Source organism: Passer domesticus, chromosome 10 (assembly GCF_036417665.1).
Source record: "Passer domesticus isolate bPasDom1 chromosome 10, bPasDom1.hap1, whole genome shotgun sequence".
In the NCBI taxonomy this organism is placed as follows: Eukaryota; Metazoa; Chordata; class Aves; order Passeriformes; family Passeridae; genus Passer; species Passer domesticus.
Genome location: NC_087483.1, coordinates 33184062 through 33210685, shown reverse-complemented (window position 1 = coordinate 33210685; position 26624 = coordinate 33184062). Strand labels below are relative to the sequence as shown.

At 42.6% G+C, this 26624-nt stretch overlaps 1 protein-coding gene and 1 long non-coding RNA gene across 13 annotated transcripts in view; one reads left to right on the top strand and one right to left on the bottom strand.

Annotated features, from left to right (window-relative positions):
- The window catches only part of MYLK (myosin light chain kinase), a 196917-nt gene extending 172549 nt beyond the window's left edge, over window positions 1-24368 (top strand). For 9 of the 10 annotated variants that reach the window (XM_064435022.1, XM_064435026.1, XM_064435024.1 and 6 more), the window contains 7 exons: window positions 2212-2429; window positions 7831-7954; window positions 16814-16966; window positions 17956-18079; window positions 19286-19415; window positions 20291-20410; window positions 22225-24368. In XM_064435022.1, coding sequence (XP_064291092.1) covers window positions 2212-2429; window positions 7831-7954; window positions 16814-16966; window positions 17956-18079; window positions 19286-19415; window positions 20291-20410; window positions 22225-22481 — 1126 coding nt within the window. In that variant the 3' untranslated portion in view covers window positions 22482-24368. Of the gene's footprint in view, window positions 1-2211; window positions 2430-7830; window positions 7955-16813; window positions 16967-17955; window positions 18080-18930; window positions 19062-19285; window positions 19416-20290; window positions 20411-22224 lie in introns of those variants that run through there. The other variant, XM_064435032.1, reaches the window with a different exon arrangement.
- Window positions 23310-26624, bottom strand: part of LOC135309128 (uncharacterized) — a 30565-nt gene continuing 27250 nt past the window's right edge. For all 3 annotated transcript variants that reach the window (XR_010369448.1, XR_010369447.1, XR_010369449.1), the window contains 2 exons: window positions 26082-26230; window positions 23310-24702 (listed from right to left, as the gene is read on the bottom strand). This is a non-coding gene — a long non-coding RNA (uncharacterized LOC135309128). The remainder of the gene's footprint in view (window positions 24703-26081; window positions 26231-26624) is intronic.

Genomic DNA, 26624 nt, shown 5'->3' with positions numbered 1-26624 from the left:
AAAATCTCAGCACTAAGTTCTATCATTTGATGTGATTTAAGATAGTACAAGTTCCTTGGGCTTTTTCTAAGCTAGATTTTTAAAAATGCAGTTGAGTATCTGCCTGGGCAACTCCAAGGTAGATTCTTCTCACTGTTCCTACTGGACCAAATCCTTAGATGAGTATTCTGTGATTCCACAGATAGAATGGTTTCCTATATGACTCATGTAGAGAAGACTGAAAAGAGGGGAATCCAGAAAAAATAGAGATTTGGATTCTGAACTAGTTGTGACTGAACAAAGCCAACTTCTCCTGTGTATGTGTAGGATCTCATTCACATTGATTTTATCCAGCTTCTTAGCCTGGCAAAAATCAAACTGGATTTGGCTCCTGATATAAATGCAGGAGTATTCATGCTATAAATGCATTGCAGTTTAATCTACCATTGCTACCAGGATGTCGAGAGCTCCCATGGTAAAAACAGCAGGCAGGTGTATTAACAGTGGTTTATTTACAAAAATATCTAGTGGTGCTTGAGACAATGGTACCATTTCTGAAAAGTTTTCCCTTTGGGGATCTGAGAAAGGTGGCATTTTTATAGTACAAATAAGTCATCACTTCACTATCTGTGTTAAAAAGTCAGAAACAACTGGTGCATTTTAGTATGAGAATGATTATCATTTTTAGTTGCAGAGTACTCCACATATAAACATTTTGCCTGCAGATGTTTTCCTAAACATCCATACTGGTTAATGTCTTAGCAAAGCAACAACGCACTAGATCCCCTGCATGTTTATTCAACAGGTCTGGCAATACTATTGCTTTATGATACAAATGTGCTCTAATCCAACATAACCTCTCAGTTTGTCAAGCACATGCTCTTTTTACTATTTTCATATTCATAGGAAACCACAATAGCATTTCTAATGACATATTTTCTGAAATTTTATAGCCAAATCAAGAAATGCTTCCAGAACTTCAGATGTTTCAAATTCAGTTTGGTTCATGAGGGATATAATCATGCATTGGCAACCTGCAAACACGGCAAGGCCGCCTTTCAGTTGCATGTTTTCCTTCTGTAACTGCAACGTGCAATTGCATTTGGCAATAACCATGAACGCTGAAAATATTAAACCATATAAAGACCACAGTGTGTTTAATTTTTAAAAGCAAAGCTGCTCTTCACTATGTGCTCCTTTCTTTATGGGTCATTCACCCGCAGTGTAAGAAAAAAGTATTTCCCATCTTTGGATGCAAGCAGATAAACCAGTTGAGTGATTAATCAAAATTAAAAAAAAAATAAAATCAACAAAAAATCCCAAAGAAACAAAACAAAACCCAAACTTAAACAAAACTGAATGAAAAAACCTACCAAACCCAATAAGCCACAATTTAAATTATGCTTTATTAAATCTAGGTTAAAAATGTCCCACTTCAGTTGCATGAAAAGTTCAATCCAGGAGATGCTACCCTGGAAAGAACAATTATTTCACATCCTAAATTAGCATTAAAATGGAATTGACCTACAAGGAGTGTGATCAGGGCTCAGCTAAAAATACCAACACAGTGTTGTGGGTTATATCCTTCTCCTGTCATAGCTGAGGAGGAAATTCCCTCTCAGCTCACTTGGGTCAGTAATTTACCCTTTGAGCTTTGCATTCCAGTTAACCATACCATCGGAATTCTTCCTCCTTCAGCCTTAGTCACTCTCAGTCTCTCTTCTTCCTGAATTTTTGCTCATCTGCTTGCAGCTTTATCCTCTTTCCCTGGGAGCCATTCCATGTATTTTAGTTTTATTTCTAAATCACGTTATCTGTACTTGTGCATTGCTGGATCATAGGAGGGAAGGGAGAAGTGGGAAGTGTGTGCTCAGGGGAGCACCTGTCTGCAGGGTGGCAGTCACTGAGCACACACTCCAGTGTCAGCTGCAGGTGACACAGTCCTAGAGGCAGGATGTAAACCCCCCCTGCCTGGAATAACAACACTGGTGTTTCACCTTCCTCACCTGCAACACAGATTCAGAACAGAAAACATCTATTGATTTATACCACACAAAGAGGGGATTCTTCCCACGTGACCCTTGTGTCTATGGAAAATGGCATTTTAAAACAAGTTTGCATCCTGAAGTGACTGCTGAAAGCTTAAACTCTCTGTATTGCTGTAAAAAGACAGCCTGATTATTCTCCAAATGAGTGTGTTACAGAAATCTCTTTTTATTCTGTCTTTCATAGGGTTTCTGGAGGAGAACTCTTTGAACGGATCATTGATGAAGACTTTGAACTGACAGAGAGAGAATGCATTAAATACATGAAGCAGATTTCAGAAGGAGTTCAATACATTCATAAGCAGGGTATTGTCCACTTGGATCTGAAGCCAGAAAATATTATGTGTGTCAACAAGACTGGTACCAGCATCAAACTCATTGACTTTGGTCTTGCAAGAAGATTAGGTAAGGAATTCTCTGCCTATTTCGGTATCATGGAGGAAAGGGCAGGACAAGCAATAATTCATGCTACCTATTATATAGAGAGTAAATGTTTCCTATAAATATTTCTGGTTTTAGGAAAAAATAAAAAAGATAAAAAGAAGACATTCAAGAATGAGAGTAGGGCACCTCATCTTCAAGAGGAGTTTGCAGTGAGATATACAGAATTTACCTTTTTCCACAGCAAGATATCCCTGTAGATTCCACCTAAAATACACAGCAATACTAATATTAAAAAATATTTACATTTGGTACCATAAAGCACTAACTCTCTAACTAAATACTTCATGAATACTACAAATCCTTGAAACTTTTTTAACAGCAGAAATTAAGGCGATGCACTAGAAGCCTTTCAGATAATTACAGTAATTTTACATTTTCCTGTCATTTTTATCATTTCTTATCTTAAACAGCAGGATATTGTCATACATGTTAAACATAAGAGGAATTCTATAAAGAGCTGTGTAATAGCACTACTTAAAAATGCAACAAGGGGAAATTCACTTGACAAGCCCTTCCTCTTCCTACACTGCTTTTTAGCTGCTTTCCATCATTCATTTTGGTCTAAGTTTCCAACATGATCTGCAGCTTGAAAGCCAAAGACCTTTGAAGGTTCTTGTTCTCATATTGTTCAGCTCTAAAAAGAAGCCCTTCAGTTGTATTTTCAGTGTTAAACAATACCAACATCCCACACTGATCTTTTTTCATTTTGTATTTTCTCAAAAGAAATAAAAATCATTCCAGGAATTAGAAGGAAGAAAAATAGTTTATGAACCTGTTGCACTGGGAGAGCTGAGATTTGTGGCTGTCCTGACATTAATTGATTGGGACAACTAATATGAATTCCTACTTTCTATATAACGGGGTCCACTGCTGGATTTTTGCTTGAAATCTTTTGCCTTCCCTCTTTGAAAAAGAATTAATTTTAAAAAATGTAATACTTATTTAAAAGTAAATAATGATTTTTGAGAGAGTACAGGTGAAATACTACCACCTATCTTTTGTTATCTGCCTAAATGTAGCTCATCCTACTTCTTTTGATACTTAAGTAACAGACTACTGCATTCCCAAGAATATAATTTTACTGAAACAAACTGGGAATGCTTTGTTGAATGAATAAGGGAAAAGAAGTCTGTGTGGAAGACTTTTAGATGATGTTCTGCTCCAGAAGTGTATTAAATAAGTCTTGGTCACGTGGATACTCAGATGTTTATATTATTTATTAAAAAAGGAGATCAAGCCATTTCTGTTCCTTCACCAATATAGAGCCAGTAGTGTTCTGGGAACATGAACTGATTTAGTTCTTATTCAGGAAACAGATGAACTGTTAACCAAGTTCCAGTGCTGGTATTTTTGTGTGAGAGGTGTGGGAAAGATTTCAGCCCATGGTGTTCCAGCTGTCAGCCTGAAAACTGTACATTTACTGCTGCACTGAGTGGATTTCATCAACAAGAGATATAAAGTAAACATGGAATGGCCTTTTTATAGAAACTTCTTCAGCTACCTTTATAACTTCAGACCATGGTTAAACCCACATTTAGCAAACAGAAGATCCTATTTTCAGCAGCCTGTCCACATGCACCAGCTTTCCCACTTTTCTGGTAATCTTGTGGCATCACAGTGCAGGCATGGCTGACAGCAGCTTGTGAGCTGCTCCAGTCATGCCATAGGTAGGAAATCTCTAAACTCCAGATAACTTCTCTCAGTGTAGAAGGATGACAGCTGTGGGCATTAATGCTGATTCTGATTTTACAGCACTGTGCATTCATTTGGCTTAATATGCTGCTAATTCTTGCCAGGTTCCATTGTAGGTATTTGCTATTCATCAGCCTGCCATTCTGGGTAACTCCACCGTGGGTGGAATTCCCTAGCAAGAGAAAGGTCCTTTCCATTCCATGCTCAGCAAGCATAAGCACTGTTTTAATTGCAAAAAACAATTGTAACATTTCAGTTCCAAGAGCAGAAAGCAACTTTTACTGTTTCATTTACTTACAAAAATAGCTAAAAACACTTCACTAATGCCTGCTTCTTGCCAGTTCTCTTACGTGGTGCACGGAGGGCACATTCCTCCTCCTTGTGTTCCTTCAAGCTTTGTGACTTTGATATTGGCTGTCAAATTCACTTTGACATTGATAGATGTGGGATTGGAGCCCTCATCCTACAGACCTGACCCTGACTGAGCAGAAACTGCTCAGCCAAGGGATTGCTGCAGGGAGCAGTGGCTGATTCTGTACTTCAACTTCTGAGATTTAACTTCTTGTAACTAATGCAAACTACAGCCTCTAAATATTCAGTGTTTTGATCAGCTTTAAAGATATTAGGATCAGCTCCTTCTGCAGTCATCTCCTGCAGCTAATTAGCTCCCTTGCACTGTCAGGAAATACCAAAGCTGCAGTGGGATATTTTCCTGACCTTTTTTGGTGTGCTGAGGAACACATGTAGAAAATTGTTTAAGATAAACTTCTTGAGAAGAAAGAGAATGGTTTTTGAGTACTGTAAAGATACATTTTTTAATCAGTTGATTATATACAGTGTCAGCAACAGTTTCCAGCTAGCTTGTCAGCTTTCTGTCTGAACTAAGGGATATCCAAACACAGATTTTGCTTGTGTACTAAGCTTGTAAACTAACTGGGTAAAGACTTGACATATTACTGCATGAAAAGGGTCTTACTCTTTTCCTTTCTTTTTTCTTTTATACACAGAAAATGCTGGGTCAGTTTCACACTGTATGTTTGCACTCAAATGCCATGTTTTCAAAAAAACCCCACATTTCTCTGACCTGTGGGCAGCACATTTTATACATCAGCCTTTTGCATACACAGCTGCTCATGGTAGTTTACACAGTGCACAGAAAAGCCTCCAAACTTAGATATGAAAATATGAGCCTGAGATTTAGATGATCGTGATGAAGCTTTTAGAAAATAGGTGCATTGTGATAAATTTCAGTAATTTCTTTTAAGGACAGTTTGAAAAAAATGTAAGTGTTGACTTTAAAATGAAGGCAGGTGGCAAAATGGGATTTTAGGCTTCCTGTTGGCATTTCAAAAAGGAAGGTGATCTCTCACTCCTCATTGCCACTGTGGAGAACACATTGCCCTTCTTTCAGGCTGTTTTTTTAGATGCCATGTTAGAAAAAGTATCATACATTTTGGAGTAAGAAAACTCTGGTTATGTGACTGTAGGGATATTGTGGAATACTTTTTGAATGTGCTTTTTAAAGGATAGTCAGAGAGCAGGAGGGTCTTGATGCTGGTCGATTTGAATGGAAGGATCTGGGTAATTTCCTAAAGCTGCTCCAGGCATCCTTCTCTCTGTTCCTGTCTCTAAAAATGGTGGGAACAGGGAAAACATGTGAAAATGAGGTTTCTGCAAATAATTTACTCTAAGCATACCTGAATAGAGCAAAAAAGGGTGTCACAGCATTTAAAATGGGAAACTGGCACAACTGCAAGTGAATTGTTGTGGTTGTGCTCCAATTGCCTGAAGCACAGTGTTCAATCATTAGGCAAGTCATTAACCCCATAGATGTTTCAGATTTCATTTGGTAAACTGGGGATTTGGGTATCTCTAAAGAGCACTTGGTCAGGTGTTTGATTACATTCATGAAATGCCTTAAGAGCTTTCAATGGAGCTAAATTTGGGAGTGGAGTCTGTACTGGGATCAGTATTTATGTTGCAAAACTTGGTAAATTAAGTTCTGGTAAATAAAAATATTCTATTCAGATTCAGTTTGTGGACAGGTTAATTCTTTTGTAGACTCCCCAAAACTTTGATTTGCTGTTGTTTGAGGATTTGTTAGCTTTTCTCTTGATTGCAGAGCTGCAAATCCCTGTACTCCTGGTAACCTTAACAGGAGCAGGACTGGAATGTGTTACATCTGTTTGCCTTCCCATCCGTATCTGTTTTGTTTAGATGGTAATCTCTTTGGGAGAGCAATGGTTCCTCACTAGGACATTCTACTGTGCCTAATCTGGCTGCTGCTCTTGCACAAAAGATAAACCTAATGCAGTGAATCTCACTTAAGGCATACCCTGGTGGTTCAGGCAGACGTGCAGACTGCACACGGATTTCTCAACCTAAATCCAAGCCTGTTCCAAGTCAGACACAACTTATATTCTGATATTTTTATATTTTTACAATACAATTATATTACTGGGATGTGGGTTGGAGGTTTTTCTTCCACCAGTACCTAAACTTTTCCTTATTTTTCTTTCTTCCTGACCTTGCTTTTTCTTTTCTTCTTCCCATCAGATTTAGAACAAGCACTGATAAAAATGAGCCCACTGAGATTTACCTAAGAATTTCCAGCTTAATGACTCTGTGTTTCACACTGTTAGAGGGTAGACACATCACTCACTTGCACACTGGCAACATAATCTGGCAGCACTTGGTTATGAACAGGTTTTTCCCTTACCTCCATCACTGTATTTTCCAGCAGGGCAGTACTGATGGGTCAACACAAGAAGAATGACAAGCCAGTTCATGTGTTTCATGACCTCATTCTTTCAGTTCCCATTGGAAGCAGTAGCTTCACTGTAGATCATGTTAAAAGTATCCACGGAGGGTTTAAGCAGAGCAAATCTAGAATACCTGTGCTACAGGCCAGCTGAAGAGGAGTTTGGAGCAGCTGGTGACTGACAGATGGTGATTTGTGCTTCCCCTTCACCACAGGTTTTCTTGTAGGCAGCCTGGTTTTGACAGGATGCCCAAGTCCAGTTTTACCTGTGAGGTAAATATCTGACTGGTGCACATCATGTGCTCCTTCTTTTGTTTCACTGCTGGCCTCACTTCAAATTTAAGAGGCATGCAACCCACTATTGATTTTCTTTCCTGTTTACACTAGAAGAAAATGTGTTGGATTGAAATAGTTATTTACTATTGTTAAAATTTTAGCATGACTGGTTCTTTTTACCACAACATGCAGAGCACCAAGCTTTGATAAATGTTCAATAATTTGTGAAAACTGTAATTTCTTTCTGACACTGGAGTACTGCAGTTCTCTTGTGCAACTGCTAAAGGGATGGAGGCTCGAACACTTTTTAACTTCAGGACATACAAATCTGAATTAAGTACTCTCCTTTTTCACAGATCTGGTCTTGTGGAAGTTCCTTGCAATAGGAACCTTCTTTTGTGCCTTATACAGTGCTGTGTGTGCTTCATGATGCTTAATAAAGAATTCCTTATTGCTAGACATGTATCAGCTAAGGAAACAGCAATTCAGGCATCATTTATTTCTTCTGATACAGATCTTCAACAAAATCACAAAGATTAGGACAAATCTGGTTTTCCTGTTACTGGGCAATAACTGTTTTTTAAAAATCTCCACACAGCAGTTAATGGTTTTTTTCTCTTTCATACTTCACAGAAAATGCAGGCTCTCTGAAAGTTCTCTTTGGGACACCTGAGTTTGTGGCTCCCGAAGTTATAAACTATGAACCTATTGGATATGAAACAGATATGTGGAGTATAGGAGTTATCTGCTACATTTTGTGAGTACTTTTCTATTCTTAAATTCACAAATCCTGACAGTTTCTGAACATACAAAATTTTTATCAACTTCTCAAGTTTTCAGGCCTTTTTTGTTGTAATTAGCAGCTCCAGCATGTTTAATAAAACTTTGCTGTTCTCTGAAGGGTGCAATTGGTAAACTGCAGAACTGGCAGTTCTGGAAATTCAAGCTGTATTTGGAGCTGTACCTCTTACATCATAAACCAGCAATACTTCATCTCATTTTAAAGGACAATGTGACTGTTTTATTATTAACTTTGAACTATTTTTCCTTTCCAGATGCTAAGAGAAATATTTGAGCATGTGCTAATAACAATTAATTTCCATTATTTTATTCCATGAGAAAAAACTTTTGTGGAATTCTGGGGACTTGTGGGACCCACTAAAGTATCCCAGCATTGCCATATCTGTTCACAGTGTGTTTTAATTTATTACCAACACAAGCCACTGTATAAATATATTTTATAAGCAGCATGGATTAAGCTCATGGAAACACTTTAGTGGATGGTTGGCTGTAGCTCTTGGTTACATATTTGAGTATTAGATTTGGTATTTATATATTATTTGATACAGCATGTTTGTAAATATCAGTGAATATAGGGAAATGTATATATGGAAATAGTGTCTCCATGCCTAGATCATCAAGTGGTTTTCTTCCAGCAGTGATTTTACATATTTGATGCCCTATAAAAAAGAGAAAAGAGAAGCTTAGTTTGGAGCAGGGCTCCTTCTCCCTTATTCCTGCTTCAGTAGTAAGTCAGTGGCAGATCAGCTTTGCATTGGTTCTCTTAAAAGACTCCTCTCAATGCCTTTCTTCCTTTATTAAAGAGCGGCTATCCCGCTCCTTGACCTAGCAATGCACAGTTGTTTGCCTTGCCTTTACTCAGCTTTTCTGTACTCCTGCTTTTCTCATGAGCCTGCACTTGTTCATGCTCTTCTCATCCCCAAACCAAGCAACACAATTTCCTTACTTGGCCTATGCAAAAGCTACCACATCAACTCCCTCCCGCTCCCAGCAAAGACTCGGAATATTTCTCTTATCTCCAATTTCAGATGCGAAGTGTGCTCCGCGCTTCAAGGTCACTTCGCTCTGCCACTTTATTTACAGGACTTCTAGTTTCCATTCACTCCCAAGCACTTCTTTCTAGACCCCCAAGGCTGCTGTGGAAGGCTCCGTAGCTGCAGTCGGGCAGCCCACCCAGGCAGCGGGCGGTGCTCGCCGGCCCCGCGGCGGGGCTCGCCCGGTGCGGCAGCGCCGCCTGCAGCCCGCCCGTCCTTCGGGGCCGCCCCTGCTCCTGTGTCACCGCCCCTGCTCCTGTGTCACCGCCCCTGCTCTTGTATCACTGCCCCTGGTCCTGTATCACCGCCCCTGCTCCTGTGTCACCGCCCCTGCTCCTGTGTCACCGCTCCTGCTCCTGTGCCACCGCCCCTGCTCCTGTATCACCGCTCCTGCTCCTGTGCCACCGCCCCTGGTCCTGTGTCACCGCTCCTGCTCCTGTGTCACCGCCCCTGCTCCTGTGTCACCTCCCCTGCTCCTGTGTCACCGCCCCTGCTCCTGTGTCACCGCCCCTGCTCCTGTGTCACCGCCCCTGCTCCTGTATCACTGCCCCTGCTCCTGTATCACCGCCCCTGCTCCTGTGTCACCGCCCCTGCTCCTGTGTCACCGCTCCTGCTCCTGTGTCACCGCCCCTGCTCCTGTGTCACCGCTCCTGCTCCTGTATCACCGCTCCTGCTCCTGTGTCACCGCTCCTGCTCCTGTGTCACCGATCCTGCTCCTGTGTCACCGATCCTCCTCCTGTGTCACCGCCCCTGCTCCTGTGTCACCGCCCCTGCTCCTGTGTCACCGCCCCTGCTCCTGTATCACCGCTCCTGCTCCTGTATCACCGCTCCTGCTCCTGTATCACCGCCCCTGCTCCTGTATCACCGCCCCTGCTCCTGTATCACCGCTCCTGCTCCTGTATCACCGCCCCTGCTCCTGTGTCACCGCTCCTGCTCTTGTATCACTGCCCCTGGTCCTGTATCACCGCTCCTGCTCTTGTATCACCGCTCCTGCTCCTGTGTCACCGCTCCTGCTCCTGTGTCACCGCTCCTGCTCCTGTATCACCGCCCCTGCTCCTGTATCACCGCTCCTGCTCTTCTATCACTGCCCCTGGTCCTGTATCACCGCCCCTGCTCCTGTATCACTGCCCCTGCTCCTGTATCACCGCTCCTGCTCCTGTGTCACCGCTCCTGCTCCTGTATCACCGCCCCTGCTCCTGTATCACTGCCCCTGCTCCTGTGTCACCGCTCCTGCTCCTGTATCACCGCCCCTGCTCCTGTATCACCGCTCCTGCTCCTGTGTCACCGCCCCTGCTCCTGTGTCACCGCTCCTGCTCCTGTGTCACCGCCCCTGCTCCTGTGTCACCGCCCCTGCTCCTGTATCACTGCCCCTGCTCCTGTGTCACCGCTCCTGCTCCTGTGTCACCGCCCCTGCTCCTGTATCACCGCCCCTGCTCCTGTGTCACCGCCCCTGCTCCTGTATCACCGCTCCTGCTCCTGTATCACCGCCCCTGCTCCTGTGTCACCGCTCCTGCTCCTGTGTCACCGCACCTGGTCCTGTGTCACCGCTCCTGCTCCTGTATCACCGCCCCTGCTCCTGTATCACCGCCCCTGCTCCTGTGTCACCGCTCCTGCTCTTGTATCACTGCCCCTGGTCCTGTATCACCGCTCCTGCTCTTGTATCACCGCCCCTGCTCCTGTGTCACCGCTCCTGCTCCTGTGTCACCGCCCCTGGTCCTGTATCACCGCTCCTGCTCCTGTGTCACCGCTCCTGCTCCTGTATCACCGCCCCTGCTCCTGTATCACCGCTCCTGCTCTTCTATCACTGCCCCTGCTCCTGTATCACCGCCCCTGCTCCTGTATCACCGCCCCTGCTCCTGTATCACTGCCCCTGCTCCTGTGTCACCGCTCCTGCTCCTGTATCACCGCCCCTGCTCCTGTATCACTGCCCCTGCTCCTGTGTCACCGCTCCTGCTCCTGTATCACCGCCCCTGCTCCTGTATCACCGCTCCTGCTCCTGTGTCACCGCCCCTGCTCCTGTGTCACCGCTCCTGCTCCTGTGTCACCGCTCCTGCTCCTGTGTCACCGCCCCTGGCGAGCTTCCCTGTGCTCCCGTCCCGGGCGGCGAGGCGCAAGTCGGGGCTGGCACTGGGGGGATGCAGCCAGGGCCGGGGAGCGGCGGCATCGGCCGAGACAAAGAGAAGTGAACAGCGGGGAAAAGGCGACCTGTCTTGCCAAAGACCAGTCTGCTTCACAGTTTCTCTGTGCCAAGCAGGGTATTTGGATGCTACAGCATTCAGCTGATGGGGTTGGGTGGTGTTACAGTCATTCAGCTGATTGGATATGCCCTGTGAAATATGTTATGAAGTTACCTGTTTGCTAAGGTATATTTAAGATTATTTAATCTTAATCCCATCCTGAGGGAAAACCTGCATTACCCAAACACAATGAAAAATATTTATTTTGATGCATTGCTATTGCCACAATAATGTTTAGCAGTGATAATAAACTTTTGTCTTCCTTGCTGTAAGAATAAAGTAATAGAAGTTAGGGAAGACCCATGAGTCATCACTTGGACTCTACCTCTCCACCCCAGACTGTTCACTGCTGTGCCCATCCTCTGTCCCAAGGGAAACAGCAGGGAGTACACGACAGCATCACTTGACATAACACCTGCCTAGAAAGTGACTGTGTTTCCATGATGTGCTGCACAACAATGAATACAAACTGGCTTTAGCAGAGGGGTGCTAAGTGAAGGGTCTTCTCTGCAGAGGAATAAACGGTTGGGATGTAATCTTAAGTAAGAAGCAGGGTGACAGCACTCCTTCAAAACCCTGCAGCAAAACCTCCCCCCAGCCCTCTGCTTTGCAGATGTAAGTACAGATACTGCACTCCCTGCTGGGACACTGCATCTGTCTTCCTTATGGCAAGACTGATTTAATTCCATCCTACAGTTCATGGGTTCCCTTTCCACATTTCTAAACTACATATTAAATCCTTTTTATCTTCCTGGATAACTTATTCAGTCCTGTCTCTTCATCTGTCTTTGTTCTTCCTTAAATTTCCGTTTGTATTCTCCACCTCATGTTTTTTATCTTCCACTTTTATCTTGTACTCTGTCCTGTTCTGCATCACAGTACTGTTCCACATACTTAAGTTGATCTATTGCCTTTGAAATAACAGGCCACAAATATTATAGCTTGTGTATATCATCTCCATTTATGTCTATTTCAGTGTTTCTTTCTGCATTTACAATAATCTTTATCTTATGAAGGTTAAACCTCCTGAATTCTTTCCAGCTCTTTCTATTCCATTTATTTTTCAGGGCATTGCTGAATTTGCCTGGTTTTTTTCTATTTCTAGTTCTTTTCTGATAATCAATTTGGATAGTCATTGTTTTGAATATTTAGTAATCTGAAACAGTTTCTAGTTTTTGTTTCAAACCAATTTTCAGTCTAAGTTTTCAGCACTGCATGGGCATACATTGAATGTGGGTTGCCCTTTTTCTTCTGGCACCAAAGGATCCAAGTAGTTTCAGGGAGGAATTGTCTGTGGCTGATTCAAACCCCTGCTTGCGTTCCAATGGTTCTCCTTGCTTTATCAGTGCCAGGCCGAGTTTATCTTTTCAGCATAGTGGATTTCTGTCAATTATTTTTTTTTATATATACTTTATCTTAGGCTGTGTTTTAATATCACATTTGATCTTGCTGCATACTCTTTCCCTTCAGCACTGTCCTAGCAGCACACACCCTGATTCTTCAAACATTCCCTTTCCCTTTTATCCACTGTGCTGTTCCCCCTCCCTTGTTTGGCAGTTTGGGTTGGTTGAAAGCTCTTTCAGTATCATTCATCTTTTGGGTGTGCTGGCTTGGAACCTGGATAAAGCAAGGCTTACACTTGGCTCTATGTCATGTTAAAAATTTATACCTCTTTATATTAAAGATGGGAGAGCACTCCTTGTTCTTTCCTTAAACCAAGTTAGGAAGGCTTTAATGCCAGACTGTACCGCTCAAAAGAAAATGTTTTATTTGTTCAGTGGCACTGGCAAACTGAGGTTCCTCATTAATCCACCGGGCATGTGAAACAAGGAGGAGCACATCAATAACACCCTTGCTTCAGCAATGAGCTGTCTTCCTTCACATGGGCTCAGTGGTCTGCTTCTTCCAGACAAGACCAGTGTGGGTGAAGTGTCCCATGGATGTGTGTCCCTGACAAAGTATCCTCAGACTATTTATTTGCTGTAGTTCACTTGGAAAATAATGAATTCTCTACATGATCTCCAGGGTGCATGTGTCATCATCACATGCTTATTTTGACATGTCCTGCACAGGTTTATCAGAAGTGCCAGCAGTCTCGGGCAGTTGGAGCTGCAAGCACTGCTTACAGAGGAATGCTCACAGTCTGACCCTTTAGACAAGCAGCAAAGCCATCTTCCCTGGCTTAATGGGAGTCTTAATGCAAAGATTTCCAGTTGAAATGCTGTGTTGTTTGCTACATAGGCAATGAAATTTGCATCCACTTTGGACCCTTTCCATCGTAGCATTTTTGAGTCTGCACTCAGAGCTTTGTTAGAACAGACCAATAAATGTTAAGGAGCTCCTAGAGGATAAAATATATTTCTTCTTTATTTAGAAGTGGAAACTGTGAAAGACTTTCTAAACAAATGGTTCTTAACATGCCAGGAAGATGCCTGGTAAAGTAACTGGAAAAATGTTTTCAGTAAACAGCCTGCTGCTTGTCTAAGAGCAACTTTGCAGTGTAAGCTCAGAGTTAATTTTCTGGAGCAGTAGCTCATCTTTATCACTTCAGCATTCCAAAAAAGAAATTGTTTCCATTATCTGTCAAAAGAGTTGCTGGACCATTATTACTTTAAATGGCTATTAAGAAATGAACAACCAAGACTTCGGTCAGTGAAATCTGTGCTAGAGATAAAAATTACTGCCTGTAATCTACACTAGTTGCTGGATTTTGTTTTCTGACTATAGACAAGGATCTAGTTCTCCTTAGAAGTATTTCCACAACAAGGAAACTGATTCACAGTGTAAAAGTGTAGTAGAGAGAAAATTATTTTAGCTTTGTAAATCTGCAACAGCACATTCAGAAATACAAAAATAGGTTCATTGAAATGTTTGAATGGGCACTGTTACACTGGTGTTCAGAAATTACAAAGTGAGTGGAGGCTTAACTGAGATCCACCTGGTAATTTAGCAAATGCACGGGACAGAGCAATCCTACCACAAAATTTTGTCAGGTCATTCTGTTGTGCAATTCTAAAATTAAAAAACAAAAACAAAAACAAAAACAAATACACACAAAAACAAAAAACCAAAAACAACAACGAAAGAATTTTTTCCTTCTCTAACCTACTCATCCTTTAATTTTTCCTCACCTTTCAAAAGCTCTGCAGCACAAGTGGTGCCTCTTTTACAGCACCACGTAACAGTGGTGTTTCCACATGAAGCAACGTCCCTGTACCTAAAGCAGGTTTTTTAGTATGCATATGATCTCTCAGTACTGCAACTTTAACCTCTGGAAATAGGCCAAAATCTTGTCCAATGTAGTGCAAGAGCTGCACAGCACTATTTGTGGTAATTCTGTGCAGAGGTCACCTCTGACATACTTCGATCAAGTATTGAAGGGAAATGCAATTGTTATTGCTCCAGCTGCCCAAGTGTGGGCACGGAGCTCAACTGGAAGCTTAACTGGATGAAGAGAAAATGCACGTCCCCTCTTTTGACAGTGAGCTAAAGGAATACTACACAGACCTGTCACTGTATGAGCTGCTGGCTTGGCTGAGACTTGTTCTTACCACAAGGTAAAAACGAGACAAAGCAGCAGTCAGTATGTGGAACCTGCAATCAGAACTGCGCTCTGCACGAGATTTTTTCACTTGCTAAAACGTGATGGGGAACTGACATTGTCATAACTGAGCAGCAAATGTTCAGATGTTGGAGAGGAGGTGGGTTTAAGCCCCTGCAGGAATGCTTTGTGGCTCCAGCACAGAAATTCCTGTGCCTCCTGGCTGTACCTGGCCGTGAGGGCTGCAGGGGTGCAGGCAGAGCAGAGCCCGCGCTGCCCGCAGCTGTGCCAGCTCCGCAGTGCTGTCCTGTAAAGCAAGCATCAAACACGGGGAACAGTCCTGTAAAAAGGCTTTGTGGAGGCATTTCTGGTGTGTTCATCTTTCAGCTTTTGGTAACTTGTCCTGTTATAGCTTCATAAATGGGTTTGTGCCACTTTACACATTTACATTCAGGATTCACTGCTGCATTCAAGTGCACCACTTCTAATGCAAAGTAAGACAGCAAATACATTCTGTTCTGATTTACCTTGTTCTGCCTGAGAATAAACAAACCTTTTATCTTCAGCTCATGTATTATTACTAAGAAGTTTCTGAAGTACACACATAAGATTCTAGAGTCTGCTGTACTGCACACAACTTCCAGAAATGGTAAAAGATTTAGTGTCTGCTCTGTGTGAGACTTCAAAGAGTGTGTGTTTCTGCTTTGCTTATAAAATAAAATGCTTAGGAACAAATCAGATTTTGAATGTAATAAGAGCCTAAAAAGAAGCAAAATAACTTTGAAGAAGATCATTCTAATATTATTAATCTAATAGCTCAATTTATTTGACCTCAATCTTTTTTTTAACCAGTCTGTTTTGTGATATTCACCATGATATTCATATAGTATTATTTCCATGTAGTGTTTTCAAAACCCTAATAGTTACAGTTATTTTTCTATATTTAAAGGAATGTAGTAGTACTGGTTAACACAATTGTACAGAGAAATCAAATAGTCTGTAAAAATTCATGAAGAATAGGTTATTCTGTAAATTGCATGCCAGGAGGACCTGGAAAAGTGAATAACTTGTAGTTCTAGGGAATAAGCAACCTTTCACCTCTAAGTTTTTACTGAAGTGTGATATATACAGGCATCAAAAATATCCAGATGCACAGTGTAATAAAGGATAATGCTCGACTGGAGAAAGAGACTGCAAAAATGACACCATCATATTCTGTAATTGCCTTTCACTAGCAATTTATCAGTTATATTGTATAAAAAGCCTTGGAAGCTCAACTTAGGTTATAGGAGAGCATTATTTCCATTTCACACATCATCGTGACTGATGGAGAACATAAAGACCAAATTACTTGTGCATGCATCTGCATAACTGCACAGCCTGCAGTGATGCAGCATTGCTTTAACTGTCTGTATAAGTCAGGGAGGGTTTGTTTACAAAATAGCCTTGTGGATTTCATGATTTCATTATGCATCTTTTTTCTTGGGCTCTTTCTGCAGGAATAAATGAAATAAAATGTACAAAAACCCCCTTGGTTTGACAGTAAAGGCAGCAAAATTACCCTGAAAGTGGATGAGCTCCAGAAGTCGTTTCCAACCCTAACAATTCTGTGATTCTGAGGAAATGTCAGGGGGGAAAAAAATATTCCACCGAATTTGGTGTGAAAAATCCAGTATTAGTTATGCCGAACTAGCCAAGTCATTTAACAAACTACTTTGCTCCAATTTCCCCTAATTCTAATTCTCCTGAAAAATGTCTTGGGAAAAGAGAAGGAAACTAGAAAAATGTGCATTTCAGTTTTGCTGGCAAAATTACAGTTTCCTTCCCATAAGACTATCTGTAGTTAGTTTTGAGTCCTTTTAAATTTAATTTAGTTTTTAAAGCAAGCTTTATTTGTAAAGAACTGCAGAGCATGGGAGATGTCACAGGCGATTTTAACTCTCTCCTCGGTAATTTGCAGATTGACGCGGTTTGTTCTGTGTCTGTGTCTGTTCTGTCCCCAGGGTCAGCGGACTTTCTCCTTTCATGGGAGACAACGACAACGAAACCCTTGCCAATGTCACCTCAGCGACGTGGGACTTCGATGATGAGGCTTTCGATGAAATCTCTGACGATGCCAAGGACTTTATCAGCAATCTGCTGAAGAAAGACATGAAGTAAACCTGGATTTCCTTGCTGCACTTTCTGTGTTCGCATTTAGCCGGAGCTGCCAGTGGTGTTTCCCCCGTGGATGTCCCCACGGCCGCAGCACCTCTGGCCATACTTTATAAGGAGCTGTGCGAGCCCGCCCGGCCCCGCGTGTGCGGCTCTTTATTCCACTCGCAGGGTGCAGGGGCTGAGTGCAGCTTTTGCTTCAGTCACCAGCTCTTTGTGCTCTTCCCTTTTTGTGTGGGCACACAAAAGCACCCGGGGCTCTTGTGTGGCCACTGCGATCCCCTCTCTTGCGTGGCACACATTCCTGCGTGCCACGTTCTGTCTTGCTCTGAACGGGTTGCAGTTCTGCCTTGTGTCACTTTTAAGTGTGGTACCTCTGAGTAGGCAGCTTCTCTATAAATGTAGTAATTGGGCAAGAAAAAAAAAAAATCAATTGGAAGCCCTGTTTGCAGAAGTGTCAGAAGGAACCAATGAAAGGAAACATACTCCTTCCAATGAGTTTGCAAGTGGATGGATGGAGAACAGAGGGTTATTTACATGTGCACCCTGGGCAAAGTGAGGCCAGAGATTTGGACATTTCTGTTCTGTGAGATGTTCAGGAGGCTATTAAGTGGTGGGATGGGGAAATCTCTGTAAGTGAAGGAAGGGAGATTTGGGACTGGGTTCTGGCAGCATGAAGCAGCTGAATCACTGCCATTGTGGCTCTGCTGTATGTGTTCCTTGCCTAAAACATACAGCTTTTCCTGCTTTGTCTTATAATGTTTTATTAACACTTAAAATTGCACAGTTTTCTCTCAAAAAGATCTGCATAAATTGCGAAAGTGACTTTTAAGTTAGAATGGCTGGGAAAGCAAAACCATGTGATCTTTGTTGCTAAATTTAGGAGACAGAAAAATCAGCTCCTAGCAAAGAGAGCACAAAATAATGTTATAGCAGGTAGGTTCCTCTCTCGTTATTGGCAACACTGACTGGTCTTTTCATACAAAAACAGGAGTCGCTTAAATTGTACTCAATGTCTTCAGCATCCCTGGCTGCAAAAAGACACCAAAAACATGGAAGCCAAAAAACTTTCCAAAGATAGGATGAAGAAATATATGGCCAGAAGAAAATGGCAGGTAATGAAGAGGACATGGAATTGGGCTAGATATCCTAATGCATCTCTTTATTTTTAATGTTTATGATTCTGGGGAACATGTCATATCGGGGTTCTGCTGCTGCTGAAAGCTGCAGCATGGCCAGGGTGGGAATGCAGGACAGTTCTGGTGTGGCCAGGGTGGGAATGCTAACAGCAGGTCTGGTTCCTGCAGCTGGGCAGTAGGAAGGTGCACATGGATTACACAGGATGATCCCATTCCAGGCTACTGAAAGGCATGAGCTCAAGTATAGTTTTTTCTGCTCTTCTGGGGTTCTCTCTCCCTTCCCTGCCCTCTCCATGCCACTGAGAGCTGGAGGATTGTGCAACTCTTAACAAACCTGAACAGTTCAGGTAAAACTTGCCTGCCTGGCCTCCCCTAAAGTACCTTAGTATGTGGCAGTTTCATTCTGCTAAGCCAAGAGTTCTGTCTTGTTGAAACGTCCTCAGCGTCCCATGCATTCAGTCAGACTGGTTTTCTGTAACATATTCAGTCTCCCTATCTTTTTTCCTAGTGCTGGAACTGGAGTAGCAGGTCCATCTGTGCCATGCTGATAGCTATAGGAGTTGCTGTGTGAAATCCTGGGTCTTTTTGAGTAGCCCTGAAATACTAATTTGTGTAGATCTAGCTTATATTCCCTCTTACGTTCTACTCGTTTCTTGAAGCTCATGCAATACAAGTGTCTGTACTACTGCCCTCATAGTTTGAGCATATTTTAGTAGCCTGGTGGTTGATCCTGGGTCCTGTCAGAGGTCTGTTCCCATCATGCAGATGGGAATGCTTTCCCATTCATTTCATATCAGCTCGTTATCCATGTTGGATGAAATTCAGCCCAGCCCAGAAGGCTGTGGAGAGAGGCGTTCCCCACCAGAGTTCAGTTCCAGTTACACAGGACAGGGCTTCTCTGCTGGCCCTCCTCTCGCACAGTGCTTTTTATCCACAGCTAACAGAGACATTCATTTAGGTATGAGTTCATCAGGGGAAGTTTATATCTGCAACTAAATTTGGTAATTCAGCCCAGCCTGCTCTGTCTCTCCTAGAACAACTGAGCTATATATAAGCAGTTTGTCCACCAATTCCAGTGAGGTTTGCAGAGATCCCAGATAATTTGTCCGAAGCACGATTGTTGCAGAAAATCACATGCCTGTTGGATTGGATTGATCAGAAGCCTTTTCTGTTATGTCTTAGAAAACAGGCCATGCTGTCCGAGCAATAGGAAGACTGTCGTCCATGGCAATGATTTCTGGTATGAGTGGGAGGAAGGCCTCTGGGAGCTCACCTACAAGCCCTATAAATGCAGACAAAGCAGAGAATGAAGGTAAGGATTTTTTCTGTCCCATATTTTCACCTGTCTCTGAATAAATCCTACTAAAACTTTTAGCAAATTGCTAGAGACCAATGGAATTGGATATTACTGCGCTCTCTCTCTCTCTGTTTTTATCTTCCTATTTTTTTAAGAAATCTGTCAAAAATTCACTGTTCTTATATTGTCCTGCTACTGAAAATGTCACAGTACAAGTACAGGCAGCAAACTCTTTTCTTTTTAAAGCCAAAGAATTAAGGCAGATTTGTCAGCTGCACTTTCTCTGGGTTTGGGAATGCATGTTTATACAAAGATGACAGTGATGTATTGCCTGCTCAGGCAAGCAAGCAAGCAATGAAGTATTAACACTTGCTGTAACCATGGCACACACCCTGCATTAGCCGTGCTCCTCAGACAGGGCATTTAAGGAAATGTCTGCGTTACTCCACTGTCCCCAGATGAAATGTGAATTAGTGGTGTGCAACAGTCAGATGTTACAGTTCAGCAGTGCAAATGTATGACACTACTGAAAATCAAGCAATTTTGACAAATCCACAAAGACTATGGGTCTGATGCAAGTGGAGCTTGCTTATCCCTCGGACTAGCAAAAGTCCAGGTTTGCTAAGAAACTAATTCAAGGGAAAAATACTGAGGATTTGTAGCATGGTGGCCTTGCACATCTATTTCTTTCTATTTATGGCCTGAATCCTTTTCCAGCTGCAAAAGACTGGCACAAAGCTAAGCAGCCAATGTGCTCGCTGTCCTATTAGTATGACAGAATTAAGTGAAATAAAAGGTGCTTTCATTACCATCTGGTAATTAAAAACTAAAATACATCTTTTGAGAACATGCCCTGCAAAATTGTTCACTACCTCTTTGCTCTCCTCCAGATGCTTTCCTTGAAGAAGTGGCTGAAGAAAGGCCCCACGTAAAGCCATATTTTACTAAAAAAATCCTTGACATGGAAGTTGTGGAAGGAAGTGCTGCTAGATTTGACTGCAAAATTGAAGGTACTTTGAATAAGCATGTCCCTTTCTTTCGTTTTTTTCCTTTCTGCACTGGGTAATTGTTTTACTTTTTCAATTTTTACTTCTGTAGTATTGTCGAGTTGGTGCCATTTTACTTTACCAGTATCTGCAGAAATAGCACAAATAGCACAAATGTGTTGCAATAACAGAAATTATTTGGAGTTTGTTCTGTACTTGCCATAGAACAGAAGTCTCCAGGAGTCCACATGTGAATCACTAATTTAGAATAGCAAGTGGGAACTGTCATTTGATTTTTAAGGGAACGGTAAGAGCAAGATGCAAAGTAGAAGCATAAATTCCAATAGAGACTCTTAGAGAGTGCCAGCCAGACACCAAGAATTAGTAGAAGGTCAGTTGTCTGAAATGACAGACCAGTTTCAGGTCACCCCAAGATAACTTTAAGCCATACCTACATTTTATTAAAGCCAAACAAGTCCCTAACTGCATATGCTTAAGTAAAGATAATATTCTTGTGCTGGTCACATAAGTCACATCTAGAAAATACTGTTCTGTTGTCTGGGGCTTTTTAACTTATGAGTTCAAGAAAGACACCTCAGACTGGAATATGCAAAGTAAAAGTTTATGAGAAGACACATAAGGAGCGTGAGCATGGTCAGCCCAAGAGTGTAAAGGCCAAGAGCACTGGCACTTCTCCTGCAATGAGATTGAACCTTGTGTATTTCAGCTGTGAATGGAAACTAGAAATTTGGAAAGAAAAGCTGTGAAAACAAAATGGGTAGGGTCAGTACCATCCTGCATGTGTACAAGTTAATTTATAATCTTCAAGTGAGGAAATCAGAGACTGCCTCATCGACCTTCTGCTTGTTTCTATTCTCCCAATCTTTCTCTGCCTGGGTTTCCTATCTCACAGTGGAGAAGGATTATTATTATTGATGGATGCTCAGCGTGGGGGATACGTGCACAAGCACTGCATGGAATAAAACAGATGGATGTACCACGGCTGATATTCCAAACTTTGCCGTGTATTGCTGCAATGTTCACTGTGTCTTATGGATTCCTGCACTTTATTTCTGCTCAGTGGGGAGTTATCCTCCCCTGGGAGTTATCCTCCCCTCCCAGTCCAGAACTTGGCTGAGAGCACAAACCTTCAATTTGTTACAGCAGCCAAGAGTACTGTATAAGGGATTGTTCTGCAGCAGGCATTGCACAGCGCTGCTCCGAGGCTTTCCAGAGCCATTTGCTTCACAAAAGGCTCTGAAACTCCTGGTGAGATGCACAATCAAAATGCTTTTCACAGATTTCCTCACTTACCCTAACAAGTACAGAAAAGGGGAGTGCAGTGTGACAGGCTGGCTTTTAAGGAGCGGATTAGGAGGAGGAAGATTCAGAATAAGCACAGCAAAGCAACCTGAGAAAGGTATTAAATTGTAAGCCCAAACCAGTTTACCCTTGAAATTCTGAATCTCGGCGTTGGGAACTGTCTCCGGAGAAGCTGCAGTGTAACGTGAGCCTCAGATGCACTGTCAGGAGTTCCCTGCTGGCTGATGGCTACAGCACACAAAAAACTGTCTGCAGGCACTGCTAAGGGACTGGAAGGAGGAATCCAGCGAGTACCGCAGAGCTCGCGTGCAGTTTTTGCTATTCATTAAAAATAGGTTCAGGTAAAGTAAAGTAAAAAAGCCTTAAATCATCTACATTTATTTTCCATAGAAGTCAATGAAATATTTGTCTACCAACACACTGGCACGTCCCCACACAGGAATTGGAGCACAAGGCAATTAGTGCTGAGTTAATGCTCGTTTATTGCAGTCACTGTTGTCTCTCTGCTCTTGCAGGCTATCCCGACCCTGAGGTGATGTGGTTCAAGGATGATCAGCCTGTCAAGGAGTCCCGTCACTTCCAGATCGATTACGACGAGGAAGGGAACTGTTCTTTGACTATTTCTGAAGTATGTGGGGACGATGATGCCAAATACACCTGCAAAGCTGTTAACAGCCTTGGGGAAGCCACGTGCACCGCAGAGCTCCTTGTGGAAACAATGGCAAAAGAAGGAGAGGGAGAAGGAGAAGAAGATGAAGAGGAGGAAGAATGAAACAAGGCTAAAAAATAAATATTTAAAGACTCTCCTTATAAGGCTCAGAAAACAAAGTTATCAAAAGCACCTTGTGTGAAACGTAGGTCTTTGGGGGGTTGTTATTTCAGCATGATCAGTTGATACCTGTTAGCTTTATGTATGGGCATTACTTCAAACCAGCAGGCTTTTTAAGTTGCTAGCATGATTGGATTGACTTTAAGCAAGCCATCAACTAAGTTGCCCAGACTACTTTTAAAATCAAATGTATGGAAACTAAGTTATATTCTGAACATCTTAAAGAAAAATAGTTTATTTACTGAGCTCATTGCTCTTTGCCATCACTTTTCTCAGCCAAAACCGCAGCTAAGTTGGCTCCCCGAGATCTACTTTAAAGGAATTGTTGGCCAGACATGCAGTGAATCTCTCCAGTCCTGAGGAATAGGCTGAGCTGCATCTTCTCTAAGGGAAGGTTTGACACAGCCAGCATGGCAATTTGTATGTTGGCACAGTTCATTTCTTGTTTCCTTTAAGCGGAGTCTCACAGACCAAACTTCAAACATTTTCACTGCCTCTGACAGTGAGCTGTTAGTGCCCTTGTATTTCTGGCAAGCATTAAACATCCAGGTGGCTTCCTGAGATACTCCTGATCCTGCTTTTAGCCAGCTGATCCCACTTTGTCATCTTTCCCTTATGGAGCCTGTCACTTCAGTGCAGTTGCAGCTGCCTACTTAGAAACAGACTGAAAACACAAAGACTGAGAATATTTTCTGTGTTTCTGGTCAGTCTGATAAAGACTTAGGATTCATATATATGCTGCTGTGAAAAAACAGGTTATTGCACAATCAGTGATTTCTCTGTGCATGTCTGTGAATGGAATCCCAGGTTAGTTAAAGTTTTACTTGCATTTATTTGGCAATTGCAAAACAGATTTCAACTGATGATAAGCTGGAAACTCCCACAGATTTTTCGAGTAGCCAAAAACATAGTAGCCTGGATTACAAACTCCTCTATTCTTAGCAATTTCCAAAGAATCTTAACCTATATAGGACCTATTTCTACCTTATGAGCTTGACTGTCTTGTTTTCGTCTTGAACCTGCACAAGTAAGGCTGTTGCGTTTTTTAAAAACGCAGAAAAACAAAACAAACAAAAAAAATCCAAACCCCATTTTTTTTCTCAGAAATGCTTAATGCACTCAGACTTAGTAACTTTGCTTTCCTTTCACAGTATTGGCACTTTTTAATTCTTTTTGTTGTTGTTCAGAGGTAATATCAGAGGCTGCAAGGTGATTATGCATAATCCAAAACCAGTGTGTCTTATATCTATGTATCATTCCAAAAGTGATTCTTTTTCTTTTCCACTTTTTGTGTGTAAAGTGCAACCATTTGCATTTCAAAGGTTACCTCTTTAAAAAAAAAAAAAAGACATTACCTTAAATCCTCACCATTAAGTAGTCAGTGTACTTTAATACAGGTGTGTACATTACCAACCTTAGGTTGTTTGATATTACCTAGTTGTGTATGTGTTTCATATGATTTGCTCTTCTACATTCAAAGCTCAACTAATGTGGGTGACACGATGGTTTGTAACTGCTTTACTCTTTGTTGCTAAGTTCAGATTGCCAGCATGTCTTTTCTTTTCGATTGATAAAAACCTCTTGTTATACTAAACACAGTATTGCCACAACTCCTTATACAGAAAGGTTTTGAATCTGATTTAGAGCATACAGAGCTTTCCTCACTTGTTTTTTTTTTTTTTAATGTTTTAGGCAACAACGGGGTGTATTTTGTACCTTAATAAAAATATGCTAATGTTCTCCCTGTTTGTTAAACCATCAGAATTGCAAAGATGAGACCGCTACGGCTGTAGTTACTCACGGTTCCTAAATAAATACTACCACAAAGCACACTCCTCGTATGCTCTATTGCAGCGTCCCGCGTTCACCTTGGCCAAGCCTCCCCTCCTGCCCCTCAGAGCTGCTGGCCACAAACTCCTGAGGTGGCAAAGCGGAGCCTCCCTGATGTGTGTGGTGCTGCTGCCCTCCTCCTGCCCTGGCTGGTGCTGTGCAGAGGCTGCTCTGCCCCAGCGCCACCAGCCACAGCCTGGAGCTGGCACTGGTGGCCTCGTGCTCTGCCACATCTCCAGCATCACCACAGGCCTCAGTGGGAACGTGGATGGGGCACCAGGGCGGCTCTGGGCTTGTTTCACAGTTGGGCATTTCCATATGGAGTTCTGAAAGACTGTGGGAGGAAGAGAGAAAAAAATCAGGGAAGTCTCAATGGAGATACGGACTTACACCAATTTTTCTAAAAACTGTAAAGACACAGGTAAGGACAAATCTGCTAGTGCTGATTTATTCAGACTTCTGCTAACATGAAGCCCATATCACCACAGGCCATGCAGGATCACACAGACTCTCCTTAAAGCAAATATTGTGCAAACACCCTGCTTGCAGTAACGTGCTTCTTGAGCAAATCCTCAGCCCTTGGAACAGCCACCTTTGCAAGGTGTGCCCCACTGTGTCATGAATGTACCTGGCTTTGTTCAGTGACTGCTGGTTCCCTGCTGCAGGGAGGCACACGCCTGACACGGGGAAAGGTCTGGCTCTGCTGGGCTGCTCTGTGGGCACAGCAAGGTCTGTGGGTGCACTGGGTATCAAAGCCCACAGACTCAGAACTGCTGTTCCTGCACAGATCTTCCCTTCCCTCTCCTCCTTCACTACTCCTTGTGTTCCACAGGCTATAAACTGCCCCAAGGATATTCCAAGGAGTTTACCATCTCCCTCTAGCTTCCTATTAACATCCATTCTGGTCTGCAGGAAACAATGACCTCTACTTCCAAAATTATGTGACATACATCTGATTCAGCTCTGAGCAATTGACTGCAAGCTCTATTTGACCTTGAATTTTTTGCTTTGTTTAATGAATTCTACTTCCACTGAAGATATTTTATGTACTTGAAATCCTGTCTCATTTTGCCAGCTGTGGTTTAATAAAAGGCATTACCTCTTTCTGTAAACCTTGCCTTGCTTGTATAATGTTTGCAGAAATCCACTCTTGGGGTGTCATAGGGCTGAAACCCCAATAGCAGAGGTTATGCAAGACACTGGTACTGCCCAAGGTGGACCATTTAATTCTCCTTGGATTGCTTTTGTATGACATTCAGTCTTCTCAAGAGACAGTGGAGAATTTGGGGCTGGCTGCTGTTTTTCACTACTTGTGTTTCTGGATTTGCAGAAACTTAATTTCTGTCCTGTCCTGCCCAACCTCCCAAGCATCCTGTGCACATTTCTGCTTGATGAGGAGACCTTTGCTAATTGCATGCATGGCATGCAGTCGCTGGGTCCCTGCTTCCCTTTGCTGACAAGGAAGACAGCACTGGACTGCACACCCCTCTCCTCTGCAGTGACTGTCAGACTTTGCAAAAAGACTTTTTTTTTTTTTACTTGCATACATGAATAATGAATGATTTGTTTTTCTAAAATGTGTTACATTTATTGAAACATTCCACTAAAACATAGCTGTTTGAAAATGGAATTCTCATAAATCATCTTTGCATTTCGAGCCCTATTGTTTGTAAGAGACATGCACATGAATTTATAAGCCACAAAAATACTCACATGGAAGCAGAATTTTCTGAGATGTGGAGTGAGGCTTATGCTGTTATTCTGCACTGCTCATAAAGGGACTGCACCATGACATGCATGGGAAATAAACCGAGAGAAGTTTATGGGAGTGGAGAAGTAACTCCATGATGTGTTTACAATTTCTGTAAGGGAGAAAAAGTAAAAATTATTCTGTTGTGGCTGTTCAGAAAGGCAGTTCTGTCTGTCCTGATGAGAAGGTTTGTTGGTGGGAAAGTAATGCTTTCCAGGCTTTTGCTCTTATAGGGAGCTTCAGCAGGAAATGAGTTCCAACTTCTCACTCACACAGCACCACGGCATTGTTAGGGTGGGAAGAGGCTCTGGAGATCATCCAGTCCAATCCCCACTCCAGGCAGGGTCACCAGAGCAGCTGACACAGGGACGTCTCTAGGGGCGCTTGGAATGTCTCCAGAGAGGGAGATTCCAGGACTCTGCAGCCTGTGTTCTGCCCCTCAATGTAAAGAAGCTCTTCCTCATTGAGGTGAAACTTCCCGTGTTAGTTTATGGCCATTGCTCCCA